Source organism: Chinchilla lanigera, unplaced genomic scaffold, assembly GCF_000276665.1.
Source record: "Chinchilla lanigera isolate Chin_1 unplaced genomic scaffold, ChiLan1.0 scaffold00004, whole genome shotgun sequence".
NCBI lineage: Eukaryota > Metazoa > Chordata > Mammalia > Rodentia > Chinchillidae > Chinchilla > Chinchilla lanigera.
Window position 1 is genome coordinate 25,578,293 of NW_004955405.1, and position 18,685 is coordinate 25,596,977.

The 18,685-nt window shown below is 32.2% G+C and overlaps 1 protein-coding gene across 3 annotated transcripts in view; it reads right to left on the reverse strand.

The window, feature by feature from the left end:
- Cep290 (centrosomal protein 290kDa) overlaps positions 1–18,685 on the reverse strand; it is a 73,985-nt gene that overhangs the window by 45,256 nt on the left and 10,044 nt on the right. For all 3 annotated transcript variants that reach the window (XM_013518127.1, XM_013518131.1, XM_013518124.1), the window contains 14 exons: positions 18,227–18,349; positions 17,314–17,437; positions 16,056–16,228; positions 15,102–15,264; positions 13,602–13,702; positions 13,443–13,530; positions 12,348–12,457; positions 10,769–10,853; positions 10,091–10,233; positions 6,721–6,885; positions 6,187–6,336; positions 3,622–3,737; positions 1,597–1,699; positions 1,278–1,508 (listed from right to left, as the gene is read on the reverse strand). In XM_013518127.1, coding sequence (XP_013373581.1) covers positions 1,278–1,508; positions 1,597–1,699; positions 3,622–3,737; positions 6,187–6,336; positions 6,721–6,885; positions 10,091–10,233; positions 10,769–10,853; positions 12,348–12,457; positions 13,443–13,530; positions 13,602–13,702; positions 15,102–15,264; positions 16,056–16,228; positions 17,314–17,437; positions 18,227–18,349 — 1,875 coding nt within the window. The remainder of the gene's footprint in view (positions 1–1,277; positions 1,509–1,596; positions 1,700–3,621; positions 3,738–6,186; positions 6,337–6,720; positions 6,886–10,090; positions 10,234–10,768; positions 10,854–12,347; positions 12,458–13,442; positions 13,531–13,601; positions 13,703–15,101; positions 15,265–16,055; positions 16,229–17,313; positions 17,438–18,226; positions 18,350–18,685) is intronic.

Below are 18,685 nucleotides of genomic sequence, written 5' to 3' on the forward strand. Positions count from 1 at the left end.
TAAAATTTAAATGTTTTATACTCAAATTCAATAAAAGACAAAAATTAATAGATAAAATTGAAAACAATGAAAAACAAATATGCCTAACTATATACAAGCATATGATGTAAGTACATGGAGGGGAACATTATTTCAAATAACTGTATAATATGTTATTTTGCTTGTACATCCTTAATGAGTTATACTCTAAACAAATAAGAACTGTAAGGAAATCTTAAACAACAATAGTTTTAATTGATTATTTTCAAATGAATATATATATATTGTAAATCACAAAAGAATCATTTGAAGGTTAATACCAGAGAATTTCTGCTTAAAACATATAAGTATAAAATTTAAGATTTGGAAAAAATCTATATTACTTACCCCAAGTTAAATTTGAACTGGAAGTAGTAAAATGACAGAAAGCTCTTTATTGTACAAAAGGATGGCTATTGTGCTTAGTTTGCCAGCACACATACTAAAATTAGTGTAAAAGAATGCTGTCTATAAATGAGAAAGCATAATATAACTACAAAATCATATTTTTGCAATTCTCAATGAAATTATTGAGTTAGACAAGAATAATTGTGGATCGTGGATGCTAAAGTCACTGTAAGGATTTATTATTTCCATGGTACTAAAATATCACCAAGTGATGTACTAAATCACTTAATAACAGGTAGAGTGTGTAACACAGTAACCAATCATAAAACATGAAATAATCAGCTTATATTTTGAAGTGATGAAATAACTGTCTAGTACAGAACATTTCTTATGAAGAACTACTGCCAAAAATGTTTAACCTGAATCTAACAAAGGCCTTGGAACTTTTAGTAAATATAAGACACAGAGGAACAAAATAAAAAATCACAATACATACACATACACACATACAAACACACAAATTAGATAAATTTAACACCTTTTAGAGAAAAAAAGATTTCATAATACAAAAATTTATGATCTGTGACATCCAAATTTAATAAAAGCATAACTCTTGACTGGAAATAGGTACAATTAAGGAAACATACATATAGACTGGGCATTAAGTAAGGAGATTATTATCAATTTTTCAGGTAAGATATAGTTATAGTGGTCTGTAAGAAGGGCTTTGGACATTAAGGATGCACACAAAACTATTTTGGGGAGAAATATCTGTAATTTAAATAGTCCTGTAAAAAATAGATGAAGTAAATATGGCAAAATGATAATACTGATAATGGGAGTTCATGAATCTATCCTATCTTCTGTATACTTAAAAACAGTCAAAACTAAAACAGAAAATAAAAAAATACCTTAAATCTTTGTAAACATCCAATTTTTTCACAAACTTCAGCCTCCATTGACATCAAATCATTCTTTTGTTTCCCATTTTCTTTTCTAAGTTGTCGTTCCATTTCTACTAAGGCTGTATATTGCCTTATAAGTGACTTTTCATTCACTTGCAAAACAGTTATTTTTCTACTGTTTTCTGAAAGTGTTTTTTTCATTTCATCCGAATCCATCTGAAGGGCATTCAGCAAATTCTGCAAAAGCACGCTGATGTTACTTATTGAGCCTAGCTCTTCTAGTTTATACACTATTGTACACTGATGTTAAAAGTACTTTACTTACATTATATTCTTTCACTTTTATAGCATCTTGTTGGATTTGATCCTCAAGTTTTCTCTTTTCTTCTTTTATTGTTTCAGATTCTGTTTTCCAGTTCTCCTTTTCACTAAAAAGAGCAAAACAATAACAAAAGACAATACATCAAACCTCATAAAATGTTTCACCACGTCAAGAGCTTCCCTTATGGAAATGTGATGTTTGCCTCACACAAAAGGGATCTTAGCTACTCAGTATCTAACACACAAGTGAAAACTTCACTCAAAAAGGGTTTGCCCAGAATAACTTAAGTAAATGCAAGGTAACAAAGTTATTCTACCAAATTATTTTCATTCTTCCCTGACTCATCACTCTAAAAGGATTATACATAATGGCTTACTCCAAGTATAGATAAGAAATGTGTAAGGTAAGTCTACAACATATATAAGAAAATAATCAGGGTTTGAAGCTTGGTTCTTATCAAAAGTGCATAATAGCTATCTTTTAAGGGATCAAAGTTGATTCAACAGAATGACTCTAATTGAGTCATTACTCAATCAGAAGCAGAATCTTTATAAATATTTTAATGATATTAGAAAAGGATCAGGAAAATAACCATTATCCTAAACTAATTGTGGGAATCAAGTGACAACTTCTAATCTTGGTCTTAAATTTGAATATTGTCTGGTGATCTGAGCAACTACTTTGAAGACAACAATATGTAATATAAAAACTATTATTAATTTCCTATTACCTTGTTTTGAAATTCTTCATAGTTTTTATTATTTTTGTTGGTTTGTTTTTAACTTTGTGGGTTATTTTTGGTTTTTTTTCTCTTTAAAATAAAAAATAAATTTGAATATTCACTACTCACAAAATGCTCAGAATACAACATTAGAAATCATCAGACTTAAATGTAAAAGGACACAAAATTTCATTTACACAGGAGGAGTACATTTAAAAGATCTATTGTACATCACAGTGACAAGAACAAAACATGCTTGAAAACTGCTGAAAAGAAGATTTTAAATGCTCTCCCCACAAAAAAAACATGTGAGATGGTACACAAGTTAAATACCTTAATTTAGCCACTCCACAATTTACACATATATCAAACATCATGTTATATTATGTTCCATAAACAGACAATTTTAACTTGTCAGTGAGAAAGGTAAAATCTACTGACAAATTTATTTCTTAAAAAGGTGTGCAAGAAATTGTTGCCTCTACAAGAGACATTCTACAATCACTTTTACTCTACTTCGCATAAACCAATCATGGTGGCATCATATTCTCTGTCACTGAATGGTTGAGCCTTGGGGTATGTGACCTAACCAGCTAATGAGACCAGACTGAAAGCTGGCCAGTGAAAATGTATCCACAAAAATTCTTATGTACAAATACAAAATTATATGGAAAAAATGTTCTTCACTAAGTATGACTCTGTCTTCCCTAAACTTCTGCAACTCCTTTTATAATCATTGTAAGAGCTAATAATACATAAATATGCCAGCGTTAGGTTTCTTGTTAGATTAGATTTAAATCACCTTTATGAAGTATTCTAATTCCTAGTAAGGAAATCACTTCAACAATATTGATAAAATGGCAGATGTAAGAAGAAATATGTTATTCCCTGTGAACATATATGATTGCAGTGATGATGAGTGATGCTAACCAATGACATTTGCAAAAAATTCATGTGCTGTGAGCATGCATTCATCTTAGCATTTTCATGTAATAATTCACTTAAATTTATAACAACCCCATGAAAAAGGTACTACTGTCAGAATTTTATAGAAAAACAAACTAAGATAGGTAGAGCAACTTGCTTTCTAATTAGCAAATGTTAAAAGTCTAATTCAAAATCAGGCAGAACAATCCCAGGACAAGCATGGGCTTGCGTGACATTTTTAACAACAGCTACCAATGAAGAGTGGTGTAAGAAGGCAGGAATGAAGGGGACATCAAAACATTTCAGTTTCTTTCTGTTCATTTCACTATGGATAAAAAATATACTACAGTAAATCTGTTAAGCTTTGGTAATACTTATACCTCAGATATTCTTTATATAATAAGCTTTGCTGATGACGAATTACTGCAAATTTTCTGTTGTAGTCTTCAAGAGACTCCTCTAAATTCTTTAGCTTCTTTTCTTTATTTTCTAGCTCCTAAAAATTAGTTTAGAAATAAGAATTAAGAACATCAGAATACCTTTTGGATTTGAAGGTATAAACTTACACTCTAATAAAACCATAAAAAACACACAAAAGAAAGTCACCAAACCCGTAAGCAGCATAACTTATGTATTTTTAACTAATTGACTTATTTATTTTTGTACTACAGGGGATTAAACCCAGGGTCTTCATACTGAACTATATCCCCAGCTCCCCCTTACTTTTTATTTTGAGATAGAGTCTCACCAAGTCAGTAGGCTGCTCAGGTCAGCTTGAATTCATGATCCTCCTATCTTAGCTTCCCAGAGTACTGCGATTACAGCTGTGTGTCACTATACCCAGCTTAAATTAATTACTTCTAATGACATATAAAAGCACTAAAAAATTGTATATAGTAATGGGATACCACACGATGATTCAATATACTGAGCATTTTAGGAGAAGGCATATGGAATGAGGCAAAATTAAAAAGTACTATTAAAACAGGGAGAAGTACTTTTATCAAATATGATGGCTATAATATACACACTAATTCCTCAATAGAACAATGACCATTTGAGCATATTATCAGACAAAATAAACTACACAGTCACCTCCAATCACTCAGTCCTATCGTTTTGTGGACATATACTTTCATGCCTCCATTCAAATTATCCTAATTATTACATGTTAAGGATGAAGAAACTGAGGCTTTACAAGATTACATAATTTATTAACCATCAAAAACTCACTAGCACTGCATTTGGCAATGCTCTTCCAAGCATATATGCTGGGCTAAGTGCCAGGTGCTTTGCACAGATTCAGAGCCAACAGCTGAGGTCAGATCTGTCTGAGTCCACGCGTCACTCCTATCACTGTACGCTGCCATAACATTGAGACTCAAAGGTGTTTTGTCACCTTGCACAGTTTTTCAGATTCCCAATCAGTGTTCTCTAACCTATCACAATGCTTTTCCTATTTTAATATAAACAGGAAAAGCAGAATCTTATCCCAAATGACAATGGTATATTGCCAGCAGCTATTAATAAAGTCCTTATATTATAGGACAATAAATCATAGAGTGCTATAAATTTAAAAGTAATAAATAAAAGTAATGATATAACATAAATTATCAAGTAATGATCTGATAAGTAGTTAAAGTTGTCCTTACCTTACTGGGATAACACACAAATTCCAATATTTGGAAAAACACTAACGTAATTTCCAAATAAAAAAGCAAGTATTTGACAATTCTAACTCAAGTAGTTCACTAATGGTTAATCTAGCAGAAGGCAATGGAGATGCTTATAATCAAAACAAATACTTTCATTTTTTCTGACATTATTCTAATTATATTTATACAAATGGATGATACAGGCATTCAAACTTCTAATGAAATAACAAAAGTATCTCCTATTAGGTCAGACACATTTGATTAAGGCCTGCAAGCACATAGCCCTGGGCAGGTAATAATGATGCCCCAAAAGATCATTAACGTAAACATTTAACATTACTATGTGATTTTGTGGCAACATTTTTGAAGACAATTGTGCAGTGCAGAGGGCAGACGGTAGGTGACAGCTAGAATGCTGTGTAGGGAAAAAGGTGTAGAGTTCAGTGCTACTTCCACTTCTGTGGCCACCACACAGTCACTCAAATCAAAACCGGTGTGCCTCACACCTGACATGTTTGTGTGGCTCTGTAAGTAAAATGCAACGATTACTAACAACAGTATCTCACCCCACCTAGATGGGTGTGTGCCTGTGAAGACAGGCATATATTCTTATTAGGCGGACATGTAAATTTTTAAAATTTTCCTTAATCATCATTTCATAAAATAATTTAGTGGTTATATGGAAATTTTGTGACTTGGAGACATTAATTGTATTATGCATTTTGTATGCAGCCCAAGATAACTCATCTTCACGCAACAGGGCTAGGCAAGATAAAAGGCTGAATAATCATGCCTTGGGCTATTCATAATGCCCATGATATAAACAGCAAAACTGAGGAAAAACATGGCGAGTTGTGCAGGAGTACCCTTTCTACTTTCTAGGTAAAGGAAAGAACATGATAAACAATCTAGCTTAGATTTTCTTATTGTTAACACACAAAAGGAAACAATTCTAATCATGACGCTAAAAGAAACTGCATCAGACCTTAGGACTCTAGCCTCTTTAATTCTTCCTTTTTCTTACCAGTAATAAAAACAAGTCCTCATCTTACTTAAACTCACTACTTTATAGTAGCTACTTGTTCTACATGTCATTCATATATTTCATATAGAATATATGAATATGTTTCAAATTTAGACAAATGGAATAAACTGCCCGTAGTATTCCACTAACATTACCATCCTTTAGGAATAATATGTCTCACTTTTAATACTTTGAGAATTCAAAGGAATACCTGAGGATGCATACAATCAATGATTTTTGTTATTCACATGTGAAACGTGCAGTACCTGTAAGAGATGTATTAAATACTCATTCTGAGAATTAATGATGTTAGCACTTGATGGTGCTATCCCATCAGGTAAGTCCACCCCTTTAAAAACAACATGAGATCCTTCTGATTGCTGTAGAAGACTGGTTTCTTTCTCAAGATGATCTATCTGGAAACAAATACGACAAATACGACAAGGATGAGAACCAAATCTCTAACACTCAAAGAAAGATAAATGGAAAAGCAGTAACTTTTACTTTAAACCATTTCAACTGAATATGTTTTAAAAGCAGGTGACTGTTCTGACAAGAATTAAATGATACCTTAATTTTTACTTAAAAATGCCTAAGTATAACACTTAGCATGTTTTTGCACTTTTTTTATATCACAAGGCACTTATTTTTCCACTTTACTTTGTAAGAAAAACTGAATGTTTTCTTAATGTTGAAGTAATTATTTCTAGGGACATTTTCTCAACAGCTAAAAATGTTTTTTTTTCTTCTAAATATATGTTTTTTACTTAGTGTTTTTTTTTCTTTCATAAAATTCTCACCTTTAAATTTGCTTTTGCCAACTGCTGTGAGTAATTTATAGCTTCCTTCCGAGATTCCTTGAGCTCCTGTCTTAATTCTTCATTCCTTCCAGTAAGCTGATCAACTTGGGCTTTCAAATGCAGAGTAGGATCAAAGATTCCTTCTGTATTCTTTGATTCTATAGCCTAAAGTATTCATGTGGTATATAAGAAACATAGGGAAAAACAGTAAAATCATAGTAAACCAAAGTTTTCTTTTAATGTGACATTTAATCATTTTGTCTCAATCATGTCTAGTAACAAAATATGATATTCCAATGTCTTATTTATCAATTTAAATTAAACTTCAATAATACTTATTTCACAAAGTTTTATAGCTTGTGTCTAATATGCCCCAAAGCCTCAAGTGGTCATAGGTACAGCTTTACAGAGGTGGCTGGATCTAGAATATGTGATGTTGGGATTAAGGGTGTGTGATTCCCAAATTAGTCCACTGACTGGTTTCACATAGTTCTGAGTATGGAAAATAGTAAGGCCTACCCTGGGTATGAGTGGTACCCACTCAAAAGGTATGTAGCCTGGATAAAATACAAGAGATGGATGAGGTTGCTGTCCTTGATTGCTGCTTCACTACTCTGCTGCTTGCTGCCTTGCTGCCTTCTGCCTGCCATGAACTATTTCTCTGCAATACCGTTCTGCCATGCCACCCTCACTTGGAGCCAGCCAACAATGAACTGAAACTTTACAAACTAGGAGCTACAATAAACCTTTTCTCCTTTAACTTTGGGTGACAGGTATTTTTGTCTCAGCAATGAGAAAAGTAAGACACAAAGCATCATAATTACTTCACAATAACAAATAACATCTAGTTACTCTTAATACACTGGCAGAGTAGAAAAGCAAGTATTTGACAATTCTAACTCAAGTAGTTCACAAATGGTTAATCTAACAGAAGGCAATGGAGGTGCTTATAATCAAAACAAATACTTTCATTTTTTCTAAAATTTTTAAGGAATAAAATCATTAAGGTTCAAGTATTAGTCAATGTCTTCTTACCTGGACAAGTGAATTAAATTCCTTATATTTTAATTTGCTTGTCTCTAAAGTGGTATAAATGTTGCTCTGTCACTTAATAGAGTCGTTGTTAATCAAAAGGAGGTAATCTACATGTAAAAAAAGCTTTGAAACTATACACTGAGCTAAAAGCATGAGAAAAGGGATAGAACAGCTTCTACACTCTATTAAGCAAATGTTTCAGTGCTTTCTTTCCTACAGCTGAAGTATACATAACAAAGACAAGTGTAACAAATACTGTCCAAGAGTAATGAATAAGCAAAAATATACATCAAATATTAAAATATTATTAGAGTGGCTTCCTTGGCCTAATTCTCAAAAACTCTCTCACACACACATACACACACACACACACAGGTAAACATACACATAAATTTTGCACTTCAAAAAATTATATGAAGAAAAACTATTCAACATAAAATAAACTTCAGACCTTAAGACAGAAGAGAAGATAAAATAAGTAAAAACTAAATGTAATCTAATTAAGAAGATTATGTAGGGCTTAACTCTAGGCAGCTGATTTTTAAAGTAAGCCTTCACCTGAAGGAAACCAGAGCATGCCATGCAAAGTGATAAGTTATATTAATTCAAAGGAGATGCCCAGAAGATAGAAGACACATGGAGGTACTCTGACTGACAAAATGGCACCCTGATGTCTATAGAGGTTTTTGCTAGAGCAAGAGTGAATTAATGATTTGGGGCACTGAAAAATGCCACATTGTGACAGAAAGTGAATTTAAAGTGCATAAAACAGAAATTGTCAATAGAAATACAGGCAGGATTTTCTGGGACGATTTCATTCTGCTTTTATTTGGTCACTAAGTAGAATTTCCGTGGGAGAATGAAGTTTGACTGGGAACACAGGATCAGTATTGGGTAGCACCACAGACAAAAGATGTTTATAAAAAGCATAAAAGCATGAAGAATTATATTAGACACTCAAAACAGAGGCAAAATAAAGTCACCAACCACAGAAGGAAAGTCAGAATCAGAGATATAAAATGAGTCATATGGTTTGTATAAATCTCAGCAAAGGATTTTGTAGCCTCAGGAAGCTGTTAACATACCAATGTCACTGTTGTTCTCTGCTAAGTTTAGTGTTTACATAGAAAAAAATCAAGTACGGATTAATCATAATTTTAAAAGTAATTTAGTAAGATTTTCTTTTATTCAAATCAAGCAACAATTTTGAATTTAATAGTGTTTTTTAAATGTATTCAGTTAATATAGACACACCCTTAAATATTCATCTAAAATGTACACTATAATCATGTTTATGTAACTCACACAATATTAATTTTGTGCATGGTAAATGTAAAAGTAGGATATTACTTAATGGCTAACATCTTTCCTAAACTCTTAGGTATTTAAATACTTAAAATAAGGTCATTGTATTACACCTCAAGGTTTGTGGCAAAATGAATTTTAAAAGACCTCAAAGTTCTACAAAATGAACCAAAAGTAAGCAGGGTTTTGAGTGGGCTTGACTGGAAAAGAAGAACAGCAAGCCGTAGTCCATCAAGCCATTTTTATGGCTTTAGTCTGAGGGTAGGCTGCAGTCGCAGTACTCTATGATTTTTCTGGTCTAGAAAACTACGGGACAAGAGCCCAAAGACACATGGAATTTAAGGAGGAAATCTGGGAGGAAGAAGAGAGCCAGCAAAATGAGCTCTAAATTCTGTGTTAGAGACTCTGCCAGGTCTCAGGCTGATCCATGAACCAGAAAAATGATGATGAAAGAAAATGAAAATGAACCTGAAGATAGATCAATAGCAATTATCTCACTGGCAGAACAAAGATGAAATATTCCAGTAAAAAAATAAACAGAGCTGAAAGACCCATGAGAAGATATCAAAACATGCGTGTCACTAGAATCCCACAGAGAAGAGGCAGAAAAATAACTGAAGACATAATGGCAGGAGACAGAAGAAGAAGGATCACAAGTTCAAATTAGCAAGACCCTATGTCAAAATAAAACTTTAAAAAGCGGGTAATGATGTAGCTTAGTGCAAAGGCCTTGGGTTTAATCACAAGTACTGCCAAAAAAAAAAAAGTAGGGGGAGAGAATGGGAGGACTCAGACAGACAGACAGACACACCCCTTAGCGGGTTATAGCTAAAGTAATAAAAACCAAAAACAAAGAAAAAGCATTAAAAGCAGCGAAAGAAAAGCTATATTTCACACAGACAGAAACAATGATCAAATGACTTAAGCGTCTCATCAGAAACCATAGAGACTAGTAAGGAGTGGAATACTATCTTTAAAGTGGCAGGCAGACTATTTGAGGACCTATGTTAACATGAAAGGAGTAACTTACATTAACTAGTCTCTCAAGACTAGGGATAATTAGAGATGTTTCTCCTCCCTTAATATCAGGATCCTTCTGCATTTCCTTGATTGCTTGTAATATTTCTTTCATACCTTCTTCAAGTTGCTTATTTTCTTCTACTAATTCTTTTACTGTAAGAACATTTTTCTCATTGAATGAATATATCTTTTACACAACTTACACTATTCTGTACAGATGACAAATATTTAACATACAGAAAAAAATAACCACTGGGAAAATTGAAACCTAAATATACAAAAAAATGTCATCTATAAGTCCAACGTAAATAGTTGAGTTGAATGACAGATCTATTTAGTGATGTACACATGAATACATACCTATCTCATATCTGAAATAAACAACATGCAAACTTCTGCCTGAACATAACCTATGTTTTACATTTAAATACTTTAAATTCAGTTTTCTAACTTTACTTTGACTAAATAACACCAAAAAAACCTAGGTAAACACCCTCACAAAAAATTTAGAGCATCATTTCCTGACAATGAAAACAAGGCAAATCAACTAAATGAACAGGAGAAAATGAACTACACAGATTATGAAGGTAATACAGATTAACAAAGCACGTTAAAGTCCTTTCAGAACAATAATTTTTAGTATACGAGAAATAAATATATAGAAAAATAAGTGAGAATCGTAACTTACATCTATTCTGAAATTTAGCTATTACTGTCTTACTTCTTTCTAAATCTCTTCCCTTTTCAGTTAGTTCTCTTGAAAGAAATTCATTCTGAACAAAACAAGATAAAATTAGTATTTTTTATAAAGTATCACAATAGTCTATAGGTTTCAAGTTAAAAAAATTTGATCAACTGAAGTATGACACACCAAAAGCATGCTACAGACACACACTAGCAGTTATCAAAATAAAATAAAGTCTAAAGAGCTGAAGAGATGGTGGTTTTCCTGCCACCTTGTCCTTCCATTAATCCCCATGACAAAAGGCAAAGAGCTAAATAAAGATTTTGTTTTTAGTAGCACAACTATCTCTTAACTGTCCATCTTTACACTACTTATTCAGCCTGACTTCTATGGGGTTCAAGATCTATTTCTGCATTTATATTCTGTGTTTCTTTAATCAATAAATCCTACGCTATGACTTCATTCTAAAGAAACATGTAACACTTAGGCAAGTACGTATCAAATGCACTGCATTTTTAAATTTTTTAAACAAAAGAATGCGTATATATTAGTGTTAACATGCAAGCAAAAAATGGTGTAATAGTTATAGCACCATGTTACAGAAATCATACAAAAGTGATTCCAGGAGTGTAACCTGAAGGAAACCCTGCCTGAGATCTAAGAAATACTAGTGTTTTCATGGCCATTCTTTTTTTTTTTTTTCCCATGGCCATTCTATATTATTTTCAAGTGGATCTATTTGAGACAGTTTTGGTTGTTCAATAATAGGCAGTGAATCCAAAAGGTTAATTTCAAGTTTACTTTTCAATATCTGTAAGAACACTTCATTTTTCTTTTATCTTCTTTCAAGCTGACATCAGCATACTTTATGTGGGGATAAATCTGTTTTTCAGATGTTGCTACTTGTAATTTATCCATATCAACTGTGTTATCATACTGTTGTTGAATTTGTTGATAGCACATTGAAGATTATGCCTAAGTTGTAATTTTGTATTAAGTCTGAAGCCACTGCTAAGGCTTGAAAAGATGAACTGCTTTTGTATGAAACTAGTCTTGTCTACAGTGCTTCATAACTTTCTGCTATTTTCTTCATACAGTCATTAAGAGTATAAATATTCATTTCTTCATGTCTCTACCTCATATAGGTACTGACTAATGTTTGTAGATTTCTTAATGATCACAGGCATGGTGCTTAAAAAAATTCTCTTATTGTAATAGGTTTAGTTGAATTATCATCTTTGACTTGCATAGATGAAGGATGTCTAGTTAAACAGACAAAAGGATCCACCCTACATTTTGATGAATTTCAGGTAACATTCTTGATGATGACTGCATGGTCATACTCTGATCTGACTGTGGAATACTGAATGATGGTCCCACATGTCACAGTTCTGTCTTATCTGAACTCTGAATCTCTATTCAGAGCAAATAATGTCTCATTAATCAATCTTTAGATGGACAGGTCATATAAGGAAGAAAGCACTTTTCTTTACTTATTTAATAACTACAAGAAGAACATATATCCAAAGGAGATAAAAGCACTAGTAACATTTTCCTTTGTTCTCTTTGTCATAATATTTACCTGTGATTGTGCTTCACTCATACTGAGGTGGACAAAATTCAGTTTTCCATCTCCTGATCTATGTTCTTGAATAAAGTTTTCAGTTAAATTCAGGTCCTCAGTGGCTAATCCTACATATAAAACAATAAATTAAAAACAAAATAATTCTTCTTACTACTGTGATGCTTTCTTAGAAACTAGAATCAATTTTATCCCAAGTAACAGGTAGACTAATTGTTTCCAAAATCTTTGATTGTATGTAATATAACCTTCTGAAACAGTTCACTTTTAATAAGCTAAGAGAAGTGAAAGAAGGGGAAATTATGTAAGTATGTATGTACAGGATAGCTAACATAGTTGTACTGCTGTCTTCTATTGATCTACAGAAGGAACAGTCAATGGTTACTTGTTTGATCAATCTTGTATGTCTCTATTTGTTTTCCTGAGAAACTACTTTGAAGATATCAATAAGTAACACAACATCCATGGTTAATTTCCTACAACTTTGTAACTCTGTTTTGTTTGTATTGTTCTTATGCTATTTTGTAAATGGATGTCTGTCTGTTAATATGTTTTCCTTTTATTTTTTAAAATAAAAAAAAATAAGAAAAGCAGAAAATAAATAATTCAAGAAGCCAATTTGAATTTTATCTTCTCTATCCCTCTTTGTCCATTGTATTCTAAGAGAATTGATGAGTACTACAATAGTATGAAAACACATGCAAAACAAGAATCACAAAATATGAGTAAACTGGATAGTAAACTATAAAGCTAGATTAAACTGGATTAAACTACGAAGCTTCATTTCTGTAGGTTTTTTTTTTTTTACACAGGGTCTCACTGTGTGGTTCAGGCTGTCCTTCAACTCACTATGTGGCCCAGGCTGGCCTCAAACTCACACCAATCCTCCTGCTTCTGCCTCATGAGTGCTGGTATTACAGGCATGCGCCACCATATACAGTTATTTCTTCTTTTGCAGTCTATTATTTTTATTTATTAGCTTTGTAACAGAACTATAATAAAAGAGCAAAAGCATCTCCAACATACAGAAAATTTCAGATCCATACAATTCATTTCCAAATGATCCTTTTAACAGTATGGAATAACTGAAAATACCTGAAGTTGTACTTCTTTTTCCTCTTTCCTGAGCCATTTGACGAATTTTTCTTTTCAGATCAAGTCGCTCTTCCTCTAGACTTTCGATCTGCAAAGCATGAATTATTAGTAGTTCTCTTTAGCTCAACCATTACATAATCAATTGAGTACCACACTTGCCTCTTTCAAAAGAATCTGGTTTTCAGCTCTGTACTGCTGCTGTTTTAAGCGTTTACTATTTCTAAATTCAGTCAAATCAATCATTGTCTTTGGTTCGAGGCCTACAATAAAAAGCAATACAATGAAAAATTTCAGTACATTGAAATGAACTTCATATACCAGCAGGCAAGCATTATAATTCACTCAGCCTGTATTCATTAGTCTAAAGAAGGGAGTACTTTCCATAAGAATTTTCTAGACATTTAACTATAACAAAAATTATTATGAAAATTTTCTGTCTTTTCCAAGCTAGTCTGCCATAATCGTAGTACAATGAATAATTAAGAACAGAGATTTTAAAAAAGACTTGGGTTCATTTTCCAATTTCAACTTATACTGAAGTCACAGGGATCGTATTGTACTTATTTTGGCTTGTCATAATAATAATAAAATTAATTGAAACATAACGCTCAGTGTCGTGCCTGGCACAGAGTGATCATTTTAATATTAACACAAATATCAATTAATTATCAATATTAATCTGATGCTCCCAGGGGACCTGTCTCCTAATTTGCTCTAAGAAGCTAACCTCTGAAAACCAGATTATCAACTGTCTAAAGTAACAAACTAAGACTTGAAGCCTTTTAAACAGAAAATCTGGAGCTTGTGAAAGCTGTCTAGATTGGTCAGAAGTAATGTATAGAAACTTTCAGATTCCTGGCTATGAACTGACCATCAAATTAATCAGAAGATTAATCTGAAGCCCTAGTACAACCCTAAATTTTAGTAAGATACTTTTCACAAATAATCTGTATATTTATTTTTCCTTCCTCTACAGGAAAAAAAATCTACAGATGGTCATTTTACTTCTAAGAAAGCACGAAGTGATGTTGATTAAGCACAATGAAATCAATATTTAGATCTTTTTTTCAACAAATTAGATTGAAGAGTTGTAACATTCAAACTAGCAGCATTAACTGATGACTAATGAAATCAATATATAAATTCTAAAGCCATGTTCACAAATAACTTCTTAGGATTAATGGAACTCTTCAAACATACAAGTAAAACTTAAGCATTCTAAATTAGAACACTCAAAGTATTTAAAAGTCCTCAAAAGATGTGAATAGTATTTGTAAATGTCCTCATGAATTCATCTGAAACAAAGTACTCTGCAAAGGAATGAATCATATAGTCTCTTCTTTTATGGGGAGAAAGCAAAAAAGGTGAAAACGTTGAAATAAACTACAAAAACTTATAAAGAAGCAGTTATTACTGTGCAGGTACTACGACTGAAAAAGCAATGCTCCAGGCCTCTCTGCCTGCCATCCCAATACCAGGAAATCCCCAATTCCGTGTCAGGGCAGATCTACTGCTGTCTTCACTGTTGTTATTGAAGTATTAATTTGAAAAAGAAACATTTAACTACTTAAAAACATTTAACTACTAATAAACACACCAAAAGTAATCAAGAAAGACTTAAAACACTTGAGAAAAGTATAACCTTAAAAGACAGCTCACCTATACGCTCTCTCAGTGCCTCATTTTCATCAAGGAAATCATTGATCTTCATCTCAAATTTATTGATTTCCTTGGTCAATACTTCAATCTCTCGATCTCTTATTTTAATTTGGTTTTTACAATTCTTTATTTCAATAACAGCATCTTCTAAACCATATACTCCCTGAAAAGTACCCAATATAATTTAAATATCTCATGCCCCCTTTGAATACATAAATCAAATCCATGAATGTATTGGTTTATTAAGTCTAAAGGAAAGTAAACACACACCTACAATTTATATGGTAGGTATATACAAGAACTTTTGTAAATTTTAAATTATTTTCTTGAACCTATACTTAAAAACATAAAAATTACACGTCAAAGGTTTTTTGTTGTGCTATTCTATGCCAAATCTAGTAACAACAATGCCCAAATATAGAATAGCTGATACTTCCCAGTATGTTACTCTAATGACAAACTGACTCAGATTATCACAGATAAAATACTTAACAAAATACAGAAAAAAATTAAAAGTGAATCACCAATACATACATAATGAGTTGCCTGACTTATTTGTAATCAGATTTAAGAGAGAATATAAAGTACAAAGTAGACTGTGCTGACAGTTAGTGACAAAACTGTCTCTGTCACAAGTTTTATCAGACCAGCCAGTGGTGTCATGTCTACGCAGTGGTCTAAAGCACACAGAGAACAAAGCATCTAATCCTGCTGCCTCATCAAAGCTGCTTAACTGGAAAAAAGGTTTAACCAAAATGTTTAAAAACAATTCTCATGACAAAAAAAATGAATACTCAGAAGTTTGAATAATTTAATAATTTAATTAGGATATTATTTATGAAGAGATTTAATAGTGTTTTTTCCATAGTATATAGCACACAGTAAATGACATAGAACAAACTGAGTGGCAAAAATAAATATAAGCTCCTTGACTGACAAGATAAAAATACATACCGATTCATAATCTTTTAATCGCTTTAGAACCTCAATTAATTCTTTATCCTTTTCTCTAGCATCTCCTTCTGCCAGCTCAGCTGTTCTCTCTGCCTCTCTAGTTTTCTCTTCTAAAATTTGCAACTTTGACTGAATTTTCATATAGTGAGTCTGTTGAGAAAGAGTTGAAGCACCTACAAGATAAACACAAACATCATGAGTTAATCATGATTAGTCTTTTAAAACAGGGGCTCCAATATGAGGTCAGAAGTGGTATGTCACTAAAAAAGCTTGCTACACTCTTGCTTCTGTGTATTTGCTCCTTAGAACCATCTGCACAACTCACCCTTAATTCCTCTTTAAATCTGTTTTCCATTAGCCCCTCAGTGAAGCTTTTGCTTCACTATATAAATTACAATCCTACAAACTCACTATTTCCTATTCAGGTCTTTTTTTAATCTTTAAATATTATAAGAAACACATCCATGAGTTTGTCATGAATAGTTTGTGCTACTATTCCCTTCTGTACCTACAGTATGTAGTGCTATGCAAATACAGCAGGACTGATGTGGAGAAGGCTTGATAGTCAGCAAACCGACGTTGGAAAAGGTAATATGAATTATCTTAAGGAAAATACGATGAGGTGTTGATTACGGTAAGATTAATTCAAATGCTGATGTGGCAAACTCTGAAAATTAACTGCAATGCTGATATGCTGATTAAAATGCTATTCTCTCCATTCTTTGTTAAGTGGAAAAGGGAAGTTAAATAAAAACAATTAGATTACCATTTTCATTTTTTATGTAGTTAGTCTAATAACAGTGTTAATGTAATTTTGTTTTCCTTTTTTCTTTTCTTTTTTACTTTGGTTTTCTGAGACATGGTCACCTATCTAGTTCACGCTGGGCTTGACCTCACTATATAGCACAGGCTGGCCCTATATTCTTGGCAATCCTCTTGCTTCAGCTTCCCAAATACTGAGATTACAGGTGTTTGCCACCACACACAGCTGTAATTTTTCATCAGAGAGGTAAAACAAGAGGAAAAAAACCCCATCATTTAGAAATTGAAGCATAATTCTAACACAAGCATAATAATACATTTACAAATGTAAGCACAATACATTTACAAATTTAAGCATAATACCAATATAAGCATAATAATAATTTATGTAGTTTTAGAAAATATCATAAAATTGAAATGGAGAATAATATATCTGACACAATCCTAAGAAAAATGGCATACACAGTAACTATACACTTATGAAATATTAAATTACCTTTGTTTCTTTGGAGCTCATTTTTCAACTCTTCAATAATAAAAGTATTTTTTTCCATTTCTTTTGTATATTGCTCTACTTGTTCTGTGAGCATCTTAATTTGAGTGTCTCGCTCCTGTATACCCTAAAAAATATTTCAAAATATCACATATCCCTTCATGACTAGCAACATACATTTTCAAGGTAAAGAAAAAGGGAAGTATTATGTTTTTAACCACATTACAGAAAATGCTTTCCTGTGGGTAAAACTACATCTTTTATATTTTGTATATCTCAAGTGTCTGACAGACAAAATGTTAAATTCAGTGGTGTCACTTTGTGTTTTAGCCTGCACCTTTTCTTCTACTCAACTTAGTCTCTGTCTCTTCAGTATTTCACTTAGAAATACTGCTCCTTATAATTCTCCAAGTATTCCTCAAATTGCATTCTTTCTTATACAATATGACTAGAAGAAACACCACACCGATAATGAAGTATGGTTTCTACTTGAGTATATGTACTTCAATAAATATAAAATCTGTAAGTAGTCATTGAAATTATAACCACCCTTTTAGTTGATCTCACATTTTATAGATTAAGTCAAAACTCAGATATAATACACCTTAACAAGAGTTGTAAGATATTCTAAAATCTAAAGTTTTTAATAGTTTAAAAAAACAAATTTCTGACTAAACTAATGTGTTTATTGGTTACTTCAACAGAAACAAATAAAATAATTCCATTCCTAACTGTTCCCCTTATTCTAAACTTCACTCTAATTTTTTTCTGGGAACTAGTGCAAGAAAATTCAAATACTATACACCCAATAATGGAAGCCATTAAATTTAAAGAACAGATGATAAAATAAATAAGATAATTCAGAGTCTCAATTTTAAAAAATTAGTTGGTAAATCAAATTTTGAGAAGTTTTTACCTGTTGTAGAGCCATAATGTTACTTTTATCAGCATCAAGCTGGGCATTTTTAAGTTTTTCCCTTAGAGTATGTAACATTTGCTGATATTCAATAATTTCATCATCTTTAGAAGATAAAATTAACTAAAAATAAAGCAAATGAGATATGTTACAAAAGAGGGAAAGTAGTAAATCATTTCTCATTTATGGTAAATAATAATGTATCATTTGAACAGTTGAGAAAAACAAAAAAGACACAGGCAAGTTGGCACATGCCTGTGATCAATCTCAGCACTCATATGGCTGAGGAAGGACGACTGCTGGGGGTTTGAGGTGAAAAAAATTATTTCAACGATCAGTAACTACCAATCCAACTTTTACTAACTCTGTATATACAACTTGATCTTCAGATGGCAAATGATCCAAACATACTGTAATTTTCACTTTTAAAAAATTCAATCTTTTTTGAAAACCTGCATG